The following is a 16,874-nucleotide window of genomic DNA, read 5'->3' on the forward strand; positions in this document are numbered from 1 at the left end:
TCGACTAATTTAGTAATCGATTAATCGTTAACTGGAGTATAGACACTGTAAAACATACCTTTAGGTGACAGAGCGACCCACCTGTCAAAATGCTATATCCAGAGCTTCTCAGGTGGAGAAGCTTCACCAGCTGCACGTGGTTTAATGTCGTAAAAAATCAGATTATTAATCGATTAATCAAAAAAAATAATCGACTGATTAATCGATTTGCAAAATAATCGCAAGTTGAAGCCCTACTGCTGAACCATATGTTTTGCATTTTTCTAAATTTTTCAGTATTTTCCATCCACCCTTTCTTTTTCTGTGCACGTTTAGGCTCTACTGGTTCGAGCACTCCTCGAGTATTCCCAGAGCACACAGATGTCTGTGCACTATGGCCTCTCTCTGGTAGCTGGGATCTTCCTCATGGAACTAATGCGCTCCTGGTCTCTGGCGCTCATGTGGGCAGTAAATTACCGCACTGCTGCACGCCTGCGGGGGGCAGCCCTCACTTTTGCCTTCCAGAAGATCCTCCGCCTGCGAAACACTAAAGACATCACTCCAGGCGAGGTAGGGGACATCAGTGGAGACAGATGTGAGTCCAAATGAGCTAAAATAATCTGCTGCCACATCAGCATCACATGCTGATGGTTGAAATGGCCTCAGTTTGGACCTGTACACCTTCCCAGCTCATGTTTTTTAAAATAAAATTTGCTCAAATTAGTCTCACGGTTAAAATGTAGAAATCCAGAGATGTCTTTTGCCTAATTTGGTTATTGTCTGGTGTGAAATTGTTCAGCTCTTTAATAGAATGTAATCTGTCCATCCCCAGCTGATCAACATCTGCTCCAGTGATGGCCAGCGACTGTACGAAGCGGTGTCCGTGGGCTGCCTGCTGGCAGGCGGGCCCTTGGTGGGGATACTCGGTCTTTCATACACTGCATACTTCCTGGGCCCCACAGCTTTACTGGGATCAGCCATTTTCATCTTCTTTTACCCAGTTATGGTACGAGAACACTATGTGTTTAAGAAATCAGGAATGCGATTCTAGGTCTATCTTTTAAGGCGTTAGTTGCTCTATTTTCCAAAGGTCATCAGACATTTTTTTATACTCTTAGAACCTTTTTTTACAGACTGAACTAAAAGTACAAAATTTTATACAATATAAGGATTATATAGATTTTTGGTTTGACATTTTATTCTGGAAAAAAAATAAAAATCTGTTTTTACATTTTTTTAGCACTTTAACCTCTCTTTAAAAATACCTCAAACAAACATAGTGGTAGATAAAAAGTATTTTTTATTTTTTATTTTTTTTTCCCTGCAGATTTTCTTTCCTGATTCACCTAATTTCACTCCAACCTTCTTCCCATTATCCAAGATCAGGTTTCCTGTTAGGGAAACAGAAACCACACTGCATGGTGCTGTTTATTTTAACTGAATATGGATACACACAGTATAGGTAAATTCTATTTAATGATAATAATAATAATACATTTGATTTATACTGCACTTTTCATCAAAAAGACCTGAAAGTTCTACAAAAAAGAAAAGCTTTAAAAAAGAAATACATAAAAATTAAAAAAAAAGAATAATAATGACAAAAATAATAATAATAAATAATTATGAGATTATCCCTGAAGCCATTTCCTGCACCAAATTTTTCCTTTTTTCTCAAGGGCATCAGAGTAAAAAGGGCTAAATAAAAATGCATTTAAATATTTCTGACTATTAGTAAAGAAAACGAAAAAATAGAATTTTTTTTGCCAAGGTCTCTTTGATAAAATCCCTTAAAATACATTGAAGTTTCTAATTTTTCTGTCAGAAAATGTTAAACAGTTGAAGGTGAATAAATAATAAGACAGCCATGCTAAATAAAAAGATAATTAAAGAAAAAAAAATATGAAAATTATTTGATATTTGTTTTTCTTTTACTAAAGTTATTTTAGACTCTTAAAGAAACCTGCCAGCACTTTTAATAGGATCATAACTACGTAATCATAAATCTCCCGTCACCTTTTTATCTGTTAATGTCATATTACACCAATTATACCTCTGGCACAGCCGGAGACGCAGGCGTTCATGTGAAGGGCGTTTATCACTCCAGTGTCCCGGAGAGGCCCTACAGCTCAGCCAATACAAGTGCGTCTGCTTTCATTTCCTCTCCTGCCACTTATTCTGTCATCATTTTCCCCCCCGTCGCCGCCTGGACAGATGCTCGCATCAAGGCTGACGGCGTATTTCCGCAGGAAGTGCGTGACGGTCACTGACCGGCGTGTGAGGCTCATGAACGAGATCCTGGGCTGCATAAAGTTCATCAAGATGTACTGTTGGGAAGACTCGTTCTCCCGGAACGTTCACAGTGAGTGACTGTCTGCTTCCTAAATGACTCAGCGATTACATGCAAGGGCTTATTTCCTGTTTTTGGTGCTTTTTACCATCATTTTCTTTTTTTCTGTGGTTTTCTGTCCCCTTTATTTAAATACATTTTCCTCCAAATGTGTCAGTATACTGAAAGAGGCTGTTTTTCATGTGGTCTTTGCGGTTACAGATTTTTTCCCCCCCTTTTTAATCGCTCTCTAAATGAATCAAGTGGGACTCGGTTTTACTGCTGTTCTGTGATGACCTATTACAGTGATAAATGATTGGTATTCACTTTAATTACAGAGGAGCCTTGCAGGTTACAGAGCCATTCCTTTCAATTAGTATCACCATTACATGGATGATCAGAGTTTTTGGCTGGGATGTATGAGTCTCTCTGTGCGACTCGCACTGAAACGTATCTAAAGGGAATCCAAATTGGGAATAAGATGTACCGAGAGGACTCGGAGGACGGAGTTCTCATATTTCACACACCGTGCTGCTGGGGCTTAAGATGCTCAGAGTTTTTGTTCTTGCATTGGGGCCCAGTGCGTCAGGTTAACAAAACATCCAGCATATGCATTGAGGAGATACAAACATGGAGCAAAGGGGTCAGTGTTTGGGCATTAGGCCCAGAGAATTGTCAATCCTCAGCAGGTTTTCAAGCTCCTACAAGAGAGAGCTCTCATTCTGCCTATTGAATCTGTTTTTTTATACACGCTGGGGTGGTTAGTGGCTCTAGGAGTGCTGTTGATTGAAGGTTCATTGGCAGACCCTTTGGGAGCCACTCAGCTCCTATTTTGTTCTTTTTTTATGTGGTTTTAGTCATCTCTCCCTTTCATGTCTCTTCCACAGAAGTGCGATCAGAAGAAAGGGGGATACTTGAAAGAGCTGGGGTCGTCCAGAGTCTCACAGTGGGTGTGGCTCCCATTGTCGTCGTGATAGCAAGCGTGTGCACGTTCACCCTCCACATGGCCTTGGGCTATGACCTTACTGCTGCTGAGGTATTCATACTCGGGAACCCGAGACATAAACGGAACAAAGCATGGTCAGATTAGTTCTGAACTGCTTTTAAACAACAGCTGTCACACTCCTGTGAATCAATCCTTTTTGTGTTTATTGTTGGGTTTTAAAGGCTGGCGCCAGAAAAACGGGCAATAAGTTTTGTTTTTTTTCTCCTATCCGTAAGGCTTTTACTGTAGTGGCGGTTTTCAACTCAATGACTTTTGCCCTAAAAGTCACACCTCTAGCTGTGAGATCGCTGTCGGAGGGTTCCGTCGCAGTCAGAAGGTTTCAGGTGAGAACAATAGAAACATCTGGAAAATTCACAATACATGTGTGTGTGTGTATATATATATATATATATATATATATATATATATATATATATATATATATATATATATATATATATATATATATATATATATATATGGGCATTTATTATAGACAAAAACAAAGGAATGCATAACACTGAAATGGAAAATGTGCAACCTTTCCTTGCAAATCAAAATCGTTGGAGTACAGTGTGTAATTAGTTAGACAGTTTTGAGATAAAGTGGAGCCCATAGCTCAAGCTTGGAGTGTTTCAGATATCTGTGTTCAATCTGTCATTCACAAATGGAAAGATTATGGCACAACAGCAGACCGTATATCCATCTAAACTGAAAATATGTGCAAGAAGAGTTATTAATCAGAGAAGTGGGAAGGAATCCTGTGGTAACTCTGGAGGATCTGCAGAGTTTTACAGTTCAGGTCGGAGAATCTGTTGTCAGGACAACTATAGCTCCTTTAACATCAAGATGCATATTCGTGCCACAGGGTTTTTAATTTACTTTTTTTTTTATAGATTTTTACTTGTAAAATAAGAAAATTCATGCATCATTTTCCTATTAATCCTTAAAGATCCATTACTTTCTTAATCTGTCACATTAAATCCCCATGAAGTACACTAAGAATTTTTTTAATGCTCCTTTATATTTGATCAAAATGTAAAACTTTATTGTGTGAGAATTGGCAAAAGGTCTCCACCTAGAACAAATGAAAAGGGGATCCTGTTGCTGAATACCTCATATTTTGATATAGTGTTTCCGAGCACATGGGAAAAGTCACATGTCAGTGAGAGAAGTTCCCAGAGCCAGCCAGGGTTTAAGTAAGCAGACATCTCTGCCAACAATGCACCACAGGGTCCAAGCTTCTCTCTGAATTCACTCTCGTGCAGGAATTATAAAGTGCTGAAGAGCTTAAGGAAAGGCCAGACTGTACTTAAAAGCTTTAGGCTCTGTAATGCAGTCATTAAAGCGGTAAAAGTATGTAATTACGTAACGCCATGTATGATAGATCCCAAGTGGAAAAACTTTTAGTTGAACATAAAAGGGAAATTGCAATAAATTAAAGTATTCTATTAACAGCATTATTTAAAAGCTTTTAAAATTTCTGCATTAAAAGTATATAGCTGATGGTATAGTGAACTGTTTCCGGTTTGACTCCACAGAGGCTCTTCATGATGGAAGACAGAGAGATGATTTTAGACAAAACAGAGGATCCCAGCAACACAGTGGAGTTTCTGGACGCCACTCTGGCTTGGGAGAAGGCGCGTCCCCCTGCTGTGAAGTCAAATCTGCCTCCCAAGAGGCGTAGTGGGATACAGCGGGTGCTGCGCAGGGAGAAGCTTAGTTTGTTCATTCCTACAGACGACAACAAGGGGAATCGAGATGGACCCAACGGGCAAAGTCTGCTCACAAACATGGAACAGGAGAGCCCACAGAGCACCATCTCCTCCACCCAGAGCATACGGCCGCCACTGCACAAGACCCTGCACCGCATTAATCTGCAAATCAAAAGGGTAACGCCACCAATCAGTGCAGTTAAAGGGATTTTGTCTAAACAGTTGAGCAAACCCTAATCTGGATTATCTAACTTTCTTATTGAAGGGGTCCCTGGTTGGAATTTGTGGAAGTGTTGGAAGTGGGAAGAGCTCACTTCTATCTGCATTACTTGGACAGGTTGGATTCAGGAACTTTCCTTCTTCTTGTTAAAAGACTACAATTAAAATGAACAGTTTTTTGTTGCTATAAAAGTCTTGAAATGTTCTGTTTCTGTTCTACAGATGACTCTGGTAGAAGGTAGAGTCGCAGCATGTGGTGGATTTGCTTATGTTTCCCAACATGCCTGGATCCTCAACGACTCCCTAAAGGAGAACATCTTATTTGGAAATGAGTTTGACTCAGACAGGTAAAATCACACCTTGAGTCCCAGTTAATAATATCTTCAAATGAACAGCATAGCATCTCAGATTTATTTGCCCTTGTTTTCACTGCAGATATGGTGCAGTGCTAGAAGCATGCTGTCTTCTCCAAGATCTTGCAGAGCTTCCCTACGGAGATATGACTGAGGTCTGTGGTTTTTTTTTTTTTTTCTCTTCAAAGACACTCAGAAATTTACCAGCTAAATATCAGTGAGCTTAGTTTGGTATTTCTCATTTAGATTGGAGAAAGAGGTGCCAACCTGAGCGGCGGGCAGCGTCAAAGGGTGAGCCTGGCCCGTGCTCTGTACAGCGAGAGACCCATACTACTGCTGGATGACCCCCTCAGCGCAGTCGATGCATGTGTGGGTTCACATATCTTCAGCAGAGCCATTCGAGGCGTGGCGAAAGGCAAGACGGTGCTGTTTGTAACCCACCAGCTACAGGTCAGAACCACCTGTGAAATTTTTTCCTTTTTTTAGACACTACTCACTGTATTTTTGTCATTTAGAAACACTAACTATAAATAGAGGTCTATATTTGGGAAAAAGAATGAAAAGTGGTACAAATTAAATTTTGATCTATGTCCAGAAAACTGTCATATCAACTTGAACGGCACAGATCCAAGGTTTTCATTAAAATTAGTCTTACCTGGTGTAAATAAATAACTAATTCTGGTTGTTAAATCTGAAAAGTTCTACAATTTTTACCGAACCGTGTTAGTCTGAACTTATACTACTTTATCTGTAGCCAAACATCCCTCTATCTGACTGCCGAACCTCCGTCTTCCCTCTGGCACTGACTGGGATCATGGCGAGGGTAAAGGCTGCAGGCACATGCATGGCAGGGCTAACTGATGGAACTGGGCACATTTTGAGTCTGTCTACCTGGTGATTGTTTTCAGCTGGTGTAACAGTTGGTGCAGCCAAACAAACTATCTCCATGGAATAAACAATCCGGAATACAAGTTAATGCAACTTTGCTCAAAATGATCTCTTTAGATATTTGATGATGAAATCCGTTTATCTCATCCACTGCTGTCCATTTTCTTCTGATCTGTTTTACTGACACATTAGTACATTGAGAAGTACTGGTCATTTGAATACAATGGTAAATCTGGCATTGAATTAATAAGTGAGTAAATAAATGTGTCTGACGTTACCCAACTGTGAAAATAGTTTATTAGAATGAGCGTTTATTAAAAACCAAAAGCACATAGAATTGAGTAGAAATATCCTTTATTGTTTTACTGTGGGGGGAGATTCAGTTTTTTTTTTTAGTGGCAACGAAATCAAAAAGAGCAAAAATGTATAGACTACAGCAAAGGAAGCCTTAAAAAAAAAACTTTGCAATTCTTGAAAGCATGACAGACTTGGGTTAAATGAAAAGTATTTCAATATAAAAAGAAAAATGGCTTACAATATCTAGATAACATAAAAAAAACTACATCATGAATGCAGAAGAGAGCTAAGGAGCAGGTCAAACTGGGAAAACAGGTCAAACTGAGCAGATCTCTATGGTTTATAAATACTATTATGGGGAAGGTGCTGCAATGGCTCTATCTTTTGTACATTTAGGGTGCAGTGGCCTTTCACCGAAGGAGATCTCCATCTCCGTAACATCATGTATGACATGGGGGACATTGTACACCATTGTCTTCCACCACCTGCACTGTGTCTGGAAGACACCCTAGAACAGAGCTCATCCAGCTGCTTCCCCTCAGCTGCAAATAACCTCTTGCTCCAGCGTACCACGACATAAAAGATGGCAAATCCCATGCAAAGTTATTAATACAGTATTTTCTGTTTGACTTTTCCATACATATAGTGTGTCCCAACCTCCGCCCTAACCCCTAAATCCCTCGAATCACTTTATAGAGCGGGGACTTTATGGTGGACTTTATAGTGACTTCATTTAACTGACCGTTCAGACAGATGATCACTACTTTCATTCTCCCGTTGGTCACATGACTCCGCCTCCCTGCAAGGTGCCTGCACCATTTTTGTTATTTGGGGCTGCTGTGACAACAGCTCTCCTTGCAAAGTATTTCAGGATATATCTGCTTATCTAGTGACCATGGATGATCACAACTTTTCAAAGTGCATTGTGGGAAATTTCGAGTCTACAACTTTTGCATCCACTTGACATTCAGACATACATTTAAAATGATATAACCACTACCTAGTACCCTATATAGTGATTAGGGCGGACATTCGGACACAGCCTTAGTCTCACCGTTAGAAGTCGGTGGGCGGGGTTAATGTCGCTATAGACGATGTATTTGATTTACAGTTGAGTTTCTGAACAGCGAAAGGAACCATTTGTCTTTTTCAGAAGAATTATTGACATTTTATATAACATCTACATGGAGTTTGATTCAGTAAATAAGAAATGCTAGTATAATCCTGAATGACTTTTCTAAATCAAATAAAAAGCAAAAAAAAAATCACATATTTCAACAAGGCTATTAAAAGTGGTCACATAATGAAACAGATAGCATTAAAACAGAAAGAAAAGTTTCAGGTGATAAATATAATAATATAGAAAAAATGGCTGTGAAATGTATATTAGATGAAGAACATCTTATGTTGCCTTGATCGATTTCACAGAAAATACTGGGAGGATTGAAATGTCTGTTTAAGAGTCTATATCTTCCAAACACATTTAAACAACCATAAACTCTCTGAATTCAAATCTTCCAACCTTTATGCATACATATACTTTACATTTATATAAAAAACCTTCAACCTTCTTACCTTTGTATTTTGCTTCCTTTGTATTCTCAGTATCTGCCCGAATGTGATGATGTGATCCTGATGAAGGACGGGCAGATTGTTGAACACGGCAGCCATGCACAGCTAATGAGCAAAGCGCGTGACTATGCCACCTTATTCAACAGCATGCAACAGGAGGTAAGGCTGGGGCCACATGAGGGAAAAAAGGTTCCTCCTTTGAGTGAAAGATCCCCCCCCGATACACAGCAACTCTGAACATTACAAGCTGAATAATTCATGAGGACAGATAGACGGGCTCGATACAAGGGAAATGTTAAGATGTACAAGGCCCTTCATTGTTTATGTACCTTTTTTTTTTTTTTTTTTTATGCTGGCAATGCTGTAAAAAGACAGTGTCACATTTATCTCTGTTTAAATTCTGTCTGGTATTAATGGAGCTGAGCCGATTTTGTGGAAGCTTTTCATCAAATCTGAGCCCTTGTTTTTCACATTTGTCTTCCAGAATGTAGTAAAAGAGAATTTGAAGAATAAACGGACGGGGGGAGTTGTGAAAACAGCTGACGGCGCTGCTGATGTTGCCAAGGTTGAGATAAAGGTGGAGAGCAGGGACAGAGGTGAGGGATGCTGTCTTTTAGTTATCTATTTTTTTATCCTATACGTGAGATTAAAGCTGAATGTGACTTTTTCCCCCCCTATCTTGTCTCGTCTTTTGTTTCAGAGCAACTGATGAAAGCAGAAGAAAAAGGCTCTGGTGCTGTGGCCTGGTCTGTGTACGCAGCATACATTAAAGCAGCAGGAGGTCCATTAGTCTTTATCATCAACATCGTCTTCTTCCTGTCCACAACTGGCAGCATAGCTTTTAGTAACTGGTGGCTGAGCTACTGGATCAGGCAGGGCAGTGGGGTAAGTCAACAAACATTTTCATCAATCAGGTCGCTGGTTTCACTGCATTATTTCTTTATGGTATCAGAGTAAAAAGGGGTTGGATGCAAATACAGCTCTTGCAGTTTTTGCCTTTTCATGCATTGGTGTATTGCATAAAATCCCAGTAAAGTAAATTAGATTTTGTGTTGGTAACCTGACAAAGTGGGACAAACTTTGGAAGGGGTTGGAATACTTTTGCACATCACGGCAGGTGCCTCTCTTTAGCGTGTGTTTGGCTCCCAGAAGAAAACTAACTACTCTGCTTCAGTGAGTTGTGGCAGCAGACTGAGCATTAATCTGAATGTGCATGATTAAAAAAGTAACGGCACATCGGTAAACTTAATTAAAAACAAGCACGAGTAGTTGAGAAACAGATGTGCAGCAAAGCAAGGACTCGTCGCCGTGGAGGTGATGTGCTCCGAATAGTAAAAACGTCACCAGGCCGGCTGGATTTTATGTACTTTTTTTGAAAGCCAAACTGTGCTTTTCTCAATTTGATTAGGGAGCCAAATGGGGATTTTTTTTCTCTCTCTCTCAGTGTTTGTAATTTGTTGCTCCATCTGCCCTCAGAACACATCATTAATCTCGGCGAATGAAACGATGGAGAGCAACAGCATGAGGCTCAACCCCCATATTCAGTATTACTCCACTGTTTATGTCATTTCCATGGGAGCCGCGTTATTTCTGAAAACTGTGAGGGGGTTGGTGTTTGTCAAGGTAAGGGTCTTTCTAAACATCCTTTCTTCCCAAACACTGATGAACTTTGACATAATCTCAGAACTTCACGTATTATTAATGTTCTACAGTTAAGTGCTCCCCTATAATTGTCATTTTTCAAGCTTGTGTGGCTGCAGCAGCGTAATGGAAAATAGCTGCAGGCCAAATCCATTTAGTATTTGTCCACTGCTGCTTTTCACAGCTTTACAAAGGCTGTGTGTGTCTGTCTGGGATTGAATAAAAAAAAAAAAAAAAAATAGAAATCAAGGAAAAGTGTTTGTGCCCATGTCAGCCCCCCCCCACCACCCCTCGGGTGAACGTCCTCTTTTTTTCATGCTAACCCGTCCTGACACACCATTGCTGAGGTTAGTCCCCAACGTTAATACTTGCCACTTGAAATTGCTAATTTTTCAAAGATGGATGATCTTTTCTTACCTCTAGCTGTGATGAGATCTTTGTGTTTGTTAAATATTCCATTAATAGAAATAATTTGTTCTTTGCTGCCACATGTAATTTCTGTCCAATTGGTGAAATGTCTTTTGCGAATTGGGTCATGACCTTTATGTAAGCCTCCCAGAAAGCTCATTATGACTCAGGATTTGACAGCCCACCCTTCACGCAGAAGGAAAACAGCCACCCAGCTCCGCACACATGCTAAGCATATTGAAAGCCGGTGTTCGTAGGTCTGCAGCCGACATGTGGCTGCCTCGATCTCTGAGTGATTCCCCTTCACTCTATGATCGCTGCCGTATACTTGTTCAACTTGTTTGTTTACATGTGTCGGGTCTCGCATTGAAACATGACTTGTTGTCTGCTTTGACAGTGCACGGTGAAGGCCGCCTCTGCTCTCCATGACAAGCTGTTCCGCAGGCTCCTTCTCAGCCCCATGCGATTCTTCGATACGACGCCTCTGGGTCGCATCCTGACCCGCTTCTCCAGGGACATGGACGAGGGTGAGGCTTGATTTGTCTTGACTGAGAACCTGTCCCCGAGGAGAGCTCTCAGCCGGTGAAGTCACCATGGTTGACAAGGTGTAGTGTAGAGGCTGAGTGTGATTCGGCAGAGTGTTTTTCCCATGCGAGTTGCTCTCTATTATCCACTTCACTTGTCTTTGCTTCATGTGTCAATATTGTTGTTGTTTTTTGAGCTTCTTTTGTTTTTTTGTTGTTGTTTTTTTTTAGAAACCTGCAGTTCATCCACCATTCTTTTACACTAGACACACAAACAGTATTTGGTCATATATGGGTATTTTAAGCATTAAGTGAAATAAAGTAGAGGTTCAGATACTGCCCACGGTCAAACTATGCAAGCATTCCTCTTCCTAAAGATGTGAGGAAGAGTCACTTGTACCCCAGTATGACTGGTTAGCCTGTTTGATCTTCCCCAGCAGCTTTTCCATCCACATTTTAAGGCAGGAAAGAGGATTCTGTGGTAGAAGATATGTCTAGAGTCGAATGTAAGGCAGACTGTGAATGCTGTTTGTGTATTTCCTAATTGTGTGCATGTGTCAAAGCCCCCTCCTTTGCAAAAGTTTTCTACGCTGCAAAAGCCTCAACCCGTAAATTTGTATTTCACCTAGAGAGGCAGCAAAGTGCCAGGATGCACAGAGTCAGCAGGACTCAAACGTAATTTACCGGTCCAGCAGAAGTTTTGCCAACCACCATAAGTGCAAGAATGCCCTCCATCAATTAAATAATTTTAGATTAATTTCTAGGAAAAAATCCTCTTTTTCATACCTTTAAGTATTTAGATCAGGCATCCCCAAACTCGGTCCTCGAGGGCCGCTGTCCTGCAGGTTTTAGATGTTTCTCTGCTCCAGCACAGCTGAATTTAATTGATAGTTGATTAACAGGCTTTTGCTCTACTGCAATCATCATAATCAGCTGTTCTAAAGCAGGGAAACCTCTAAAACCTGCAGGACAGCGGCCCTCGAGGACCGAGTTTGGGGATGCCTGATTTAGATAGTGCGACTATAAGCACTTTGGACCAAATGTATTTGATTAAGTACTGATAATCTGTGTCTCTACTGCTTTGAAAGCAGAAGATGTGGCTGTTTGTGAGTCTTGAGCATCCAGGTGTGTGTTTGAAATAACCCCAGAGAGGGAAAACATCAGCAGTGAAGCCAGATGCATAATACTAGATTTTTTTGCAGACTGTATAACGCCATATCCAACATATCAGCACAAAAACCTCGTATCATAAGTCAAGCACAGTGATGGAGGGTTTTTGGTTTGTTTTCCAGCTGCTGAGTCGTCAGCCATGCCCTCCTCTATAAGCCAAAGTATTCTAGAGTCGAATCTAAGGCAGACTGTCAAGGCTGAAACTGATTCATGACAGGAAATGGAATTAAAGTATTCCAGGTTCCACAACTCAACCCCAGAAAGGTTTTTAATTTAATCAGCTGGTTAAAAATAAATCAATAAAAAGTAGAGGCTCTGCAACAATCTGAATAACTTTTTAGCCGGTTTCTTCTACAAGCCGTTTTTTTTATGCATGACTAAATGAGATGAAAGAAAACATCAAACTAATTTAGTTTTACATAATTACATAAAACATAATTCAAGCAAGATTTGAGACTCATGGGGGTATTTTTCTTCCTGTGACTATAGATGGATCTAAATCAGAATCATGCTAAATTTGGTCTAAATGCATGTAAACTTGGTCATGACAAACAACCAAGCATGTTTTTTAGTTGCTTAGAAAACCACTCAACACACTTCCCCTCACATCTTTCATCACACAGGGCCTCTGACCTATTTTTATTTTCTTCTCTTCCTCACAGTGGACGTGCGTCTGACCATGCAAGCTGAAATGCTGCTTCAAAACTTGACTCTGGTGCTGTTTTGCCTGGGGATGGTTGGGATGATCTTCCCCTGGTTCTTGATCTCAGTCCTGCCCCTGGGTGTCTTCCTGTGTGTCGTCAATCGTGTCTCCAGGTCAGACTCTCATCTCTCCATTTTATTGTAAAGATGCTTGGTGGCGCTTTCCTTTTCCTGGCAACTGGTTGTTTTTTCATTCCATATGGTGCTGATCGAGAAAATAACTGAGACATTTTTTTCTTTTCTTTAATGTTTCTTATTGGGTATATTTTATTATGGGTTCAGATTATTACATGTATTTAGGGAAATACAAAGGGGTAAATACTTACAGCAGTGTTACTCAATAACATATATGATTGTGCATCACCAGCGTGCTTATTTGGCAGCACTACCTCAACAGGACATAATAACTCTCTCTGCTTCATTCATTGTTTATGTGTCACTGCAAGTTTGCCATTAAAGGTGAATCCAACAAAGTGGGGAAAAGTTGGATTTTTCTTCTGCCCAATAACCTCAAAATAATGTGTATTCCTTTAATGAATAATTTCAAGATAAACATAGTTCCGAGTTTTGGATCAAATCTACAAACTACAGTTAATTATATCCCTATTTTGTGCTATGGGCTGATATAAAACCTAATGCTACAATCACACCTAATGCGATTTCAGCAGCAAAAAAGCTTCTGTTGATTCATTTTTTATGCTTGTCCACATTTTTTTTCTCCAAATCTTTTTATTGAAAAGTCAGAGGTAGAAACAATAGATCGTCTTCATGGTTACAAAAGACTTTCCGTTTTTCAAACTTTATACACATTCAGAAAAACCACACCCTCCCCCCACCCAGACTGGACCCAAAAATAATTACAATAATTGTGATTGTAATGAATCAAAAAAACAAAAAACAAAAAAAAAAAAACACTACACCGACAGTAGACTTCAGTTTTTGTTTGTTAAATATGGGCAGGCATCAGAATAAAGAAATTAAAACAGTAGGTGAATAGCTCGATCTGCATTGCAAGGTCCTCTTGGCCAACAAAGTATGCCTTTGTGTATGCTCAGCTTTTTAATTGAAACCATAAAATCTTTCAATCTAATGCAATGTTGGAGGAAGTTCTTGGAGGCCACTAAAGTATGAGAGAAAGGGTTCCCAAACAGTTTGAAATTTGTCTGAACGCCTTATAGCAAATTTGATTTTTTTCCAAGTGCAAAAATAACATTACAGCTTTTAATGCTTGTCAACATTAAGGTCAGATTTGCCTCAAGATGCTCCCGAAGCTCGTCCAATAAAGTGTTTTCAGATGCATCTGATGCACTTGTTTTCAATGCAAGAGACTGGCTTTGCTATATTTGCTGTGGTCAGTGGGTAAAAAGGAGTTTTGATACGTTTTTAAGTTAGAAGGTCCACCTGAAAATATTGTCTGTGCAGTCAGTTCATCAAGAATACGATCCTGCCTTAAAATGTTATTTTTCTGTGGTAGCCTCGCAGACCCCCTCATTACAGCGGTGCGCTTTCATTAGAGAATCCCCAGCAGCAGCTGCCTCAGTCCAGGGCGCCTCTTAGGGCTCTGACAGTATGTTAGCTTTTTTTTTTCAGGTATGTGGTAGAAACTGATTTATGAGACATATGGGTTAATGACTTTATTTAGCGATTGAATTAGGATGAATTATAGTAAGTTATAGTCTACTTTATGCTCTCATGGGTTGTAATGTGAAATATGTAAAATATGTTTCACCTAAAACCTGGATCTTAGCATTTCTTTCATCAGATCTGACTCCAGTCTGTCTCTTCTGAGATCGCTTTAATTAAAGAATATCTTCATTTGGAGACGCTTAATTGGTGTAAAATCCAAGTGGAATTTAATATAAGCTTTGATAAACAGCAGACTTGAACTGATTCCTGACAGCTGATGAAAAGCAGTGATAACCCTCGGCAGCGCTGCTTATAAATGGACCATCTTATAAAGATGCCACATGCCAGGCAGGATATGGATGAGTGTTATGTAAACGTGGATCTCCCATTGAAATTACCCACTTTTAGAAAGTGCTTCTTTTTTAATGGATCTCTGAAGTGAAACTGCCCAAGGCATAAACATGTTTGTGTGCGTGACTGCCTGGAAGGGAGCAAGTGTCATGTTCTTTCCTCGTCTCCTTACAAGCTTTTATGAGGAAGCCAAATGATTCATGTGAGACTTGTAATTCCCAAACTGTCTCTTTCTGTCTTGGCAGCCAAAAAGTAGACAGAAGTCTTGCCTTTGTCAGTAAACCTCTTCTCCTCTCACTTCTGCGTCAAGAACTCACCCGTCTACAAAGAGTACGGCTCCCTGTTGCGTACCAAGCAACCGTCAGTGGTGAAAAAGAAGCAATTCGGAGGAACAAAGGGGGCATATCTCCCTCCATGTGTCATCTCATCATAACCTGTGTGCAGTGGCGTCATTAGAACTAAAGCATTTTCCACTGGATTATTTACAAATTTCCCACCGCCACCACCTCCTCGGCTGTGTTTCTGTAGTTTAAGATTTTACATATCCTCCATATCAATGACCAGTTTAACCCGAATGTACCATGCATTTGTTTTTAAGGTGGTTTGAATCCCCTTCACAAAGCTTTTAAGCTTCCCTGCTTTGTTTCCTGTGATTCACTGTTGGTTTTATGCTACAACGCCTCAAGATTTTGCCACTTGACTGCAACAAACTTTTAAAGATTTTATTGGGACTTAACTGGATAAGAAATCCTTGAAGAAAAGATGTTAGAGGCTATAGAAAACCTGCTGGTGCTGGGGCGGAGGTTCACCTTACAGCAGGACAATGAACCAAAGCTTAAAGCCAGAGAATTGTTTAGATGAAAGGATATGCAAAGTCTAAGATTAAATCAAATTAACAGTTATTCATGAGCCAATGAGCAGTTTCTATCTAATCTGAATGAGCTTTGACTGCTTTTCCTAGAAGAAAAGGAATGTTTTTTTATCTTTAGATGTGCAAAACTGGTAGAGGTTTTTATTTTATCACGGTAAATCAGGCTAAATTCAAATCTATGCAAGACTTAGCTGATTTTACTGATTAGTTTTTTTACTTATAAAAAAACGTCCAAATTCAATCAAAAGTGCATTACTAATCTTTAGTTTAGCAATAATGTGTCACATTGTTTTAGCATATCTCTTGACATTCTGATTTATAGTATTAATTTGTGGTTGTAAAGAAGCAACGTTTGGAAAAAATTCAAGGATGGATGCTTTTTCCAAAGCAGCATGTTTGAAAACATCTCTGCTCAAAAGCTTTAATTATTTTACACAATGATCCAATATTTTCATTGAAATGATAGCAGCAGCTCTGCTGTGTTTTTGGACTTGATGATTGAAGTGGATTTTCGTGGGAATTCATAGAAACAAATCCAAGCGGAACAATGATTTCATGCTTTCCTGGAGCCGCAGTTTAATTCCTCATTATTGCAGCTACACGCTTTACTAAAATTGATTGGTTTATTTCAAGTTGAAATTAAAATACTGTCATTGTTTGTTTTGTTTTTTTTTTTTTTAGGGTTTTCATCCGCGAGCTGAAGCGCTTGGAGAATATCAGCCAGTCACCATTCACCTCCCATATAACCAGCAGTCTGCAGGGACTTTCCACCATCCATGCGTATGGAAGAGAGCACAGCTTCCTCCAAAGGTGAACTCAAGGATATCTGTCATTGACTGATGCCATTAAACTTCACATTAATCTTATCTCCTCTTCTAGTTTCTCTCTTTTCTCCTACCCTATAAATATATTAGCCCACAGCTTAGAAATGTTGCCCTCAGCTGCACTGCAGTGCAGAGCCATGCTTACTTCCTGCTGAAATAGATTAACAACCACTCTCCTTTTTTTTTTTTTTTTTCTTAAGATATCAGCAACTGCTGGACACCAACCAGGCCACCAACTACCTCTTTAGTTGTGCTATGCGCTGGCTGGCTGTTCGCCTGGACCTCATCAGCATCTCCCTCATCACCGCTGTGGCACTTTTCATTGTCTTCATGCAGAATCAGATACCTCCAGCCTACGCAGGCCTGGCCATCTCATATGCAGTTCAGGTCTGTGAAAAAACCTGTTAAAATTGGGATTTC

General features: G+C 39.9%; 1 protein-coding gene across 1 annotated transcript in view; it reads left to right on the plus strand.

Moving 5' to 3' along the window:
• wu:fb13g09 (multidrug resistance-associated protein 5) overlaps positions 1 to 16,874 on the plus strand; it is a 38,139-nt gene that overhangs the window by 12,511 nt on the left and 8,754 nt on the right. Inside the window, exons 5-22 of the mRNA XM_038281370.1 lie at positions 316 to 549; positions 812 to 985; positions 2,194 to 2,341; positions 3,196 to 3,344; positions 3,530 to 3,637; positions 4,835 to 5,185; positions 5,274 to 5,345; positions 5,450 to 5,574; positions 5,663 to 5,735; positions 5,827 to 6,030; positions 8,371 to 8,496; positions 8,822 to 8,933; positions 9,038 to 9,222; positions 9,814 to 9,960; positions 10,784 to 10,913; positions 12,743 to 12,896; positions 16,312 to 16,440; positions 16,655 to 16,841. Coding sequence (XP_038137298.1) covers positions 316 to 549; positions 812 to 985; positions 2,194 to 2,341; positions 3,196 to 3,344; positions 3,530 to 3,637; positions 4,835 to 5,185; positions 5,274 to 5,345; positions 5,450 to 5,574; positions 5,663 to 5,735; positions 5,827 to 6,030; positions 8,371 to 8,496; positions 8,822 to 8,933; positions 9,038 to 9,222; positions 9,814 to 9,960; positions 10,784 to 10,913; positions 12,743 to 12,896; positions 16,312 to 16,440; positions 16,655 to 16,841 — 2,808 coding nt within the window. The remainder of the gene's footprint in view (positions 1 to 315; positions 550 to 811; positions 986 to 2,193; positions 2,342 to 3,195; positions 3,345 to 3,529; positions 3,638 to 4,834; positions 5,186 to 5,273; positions 5,346 to 5,449; positions 5,575 to 5,662; positions 5,736 to 5,826; positions 6,031 to 8,370; positions 8,497 to 8,821; positions 8,934 to 9,037; positions 9,223 to 9,813; positions 9,961 to 10,783; positions 10,914 to 12,742; positions 12,897 to 16,311; positions 16,441 to 16,654; positions 16,842 to 16,874) is intronic.

Source organism: Cyprinodon tularosa, unplaced genomic scaffold (assembly GCF_016077235.1).
Source record: "Cyprinodon tularosa strain WSP-4 unplaced genomic scaffold, ASM1607723v1 ctg17, whole genome shotgun sequence".
Classification (NCBI taxonomy): Eukaryota; Metazoa; Chordata; class Actinopteri; order Cyprinodontiformes; family Cyprinodontidae; genus Cyprinodon; species Cyprinodon tularosa.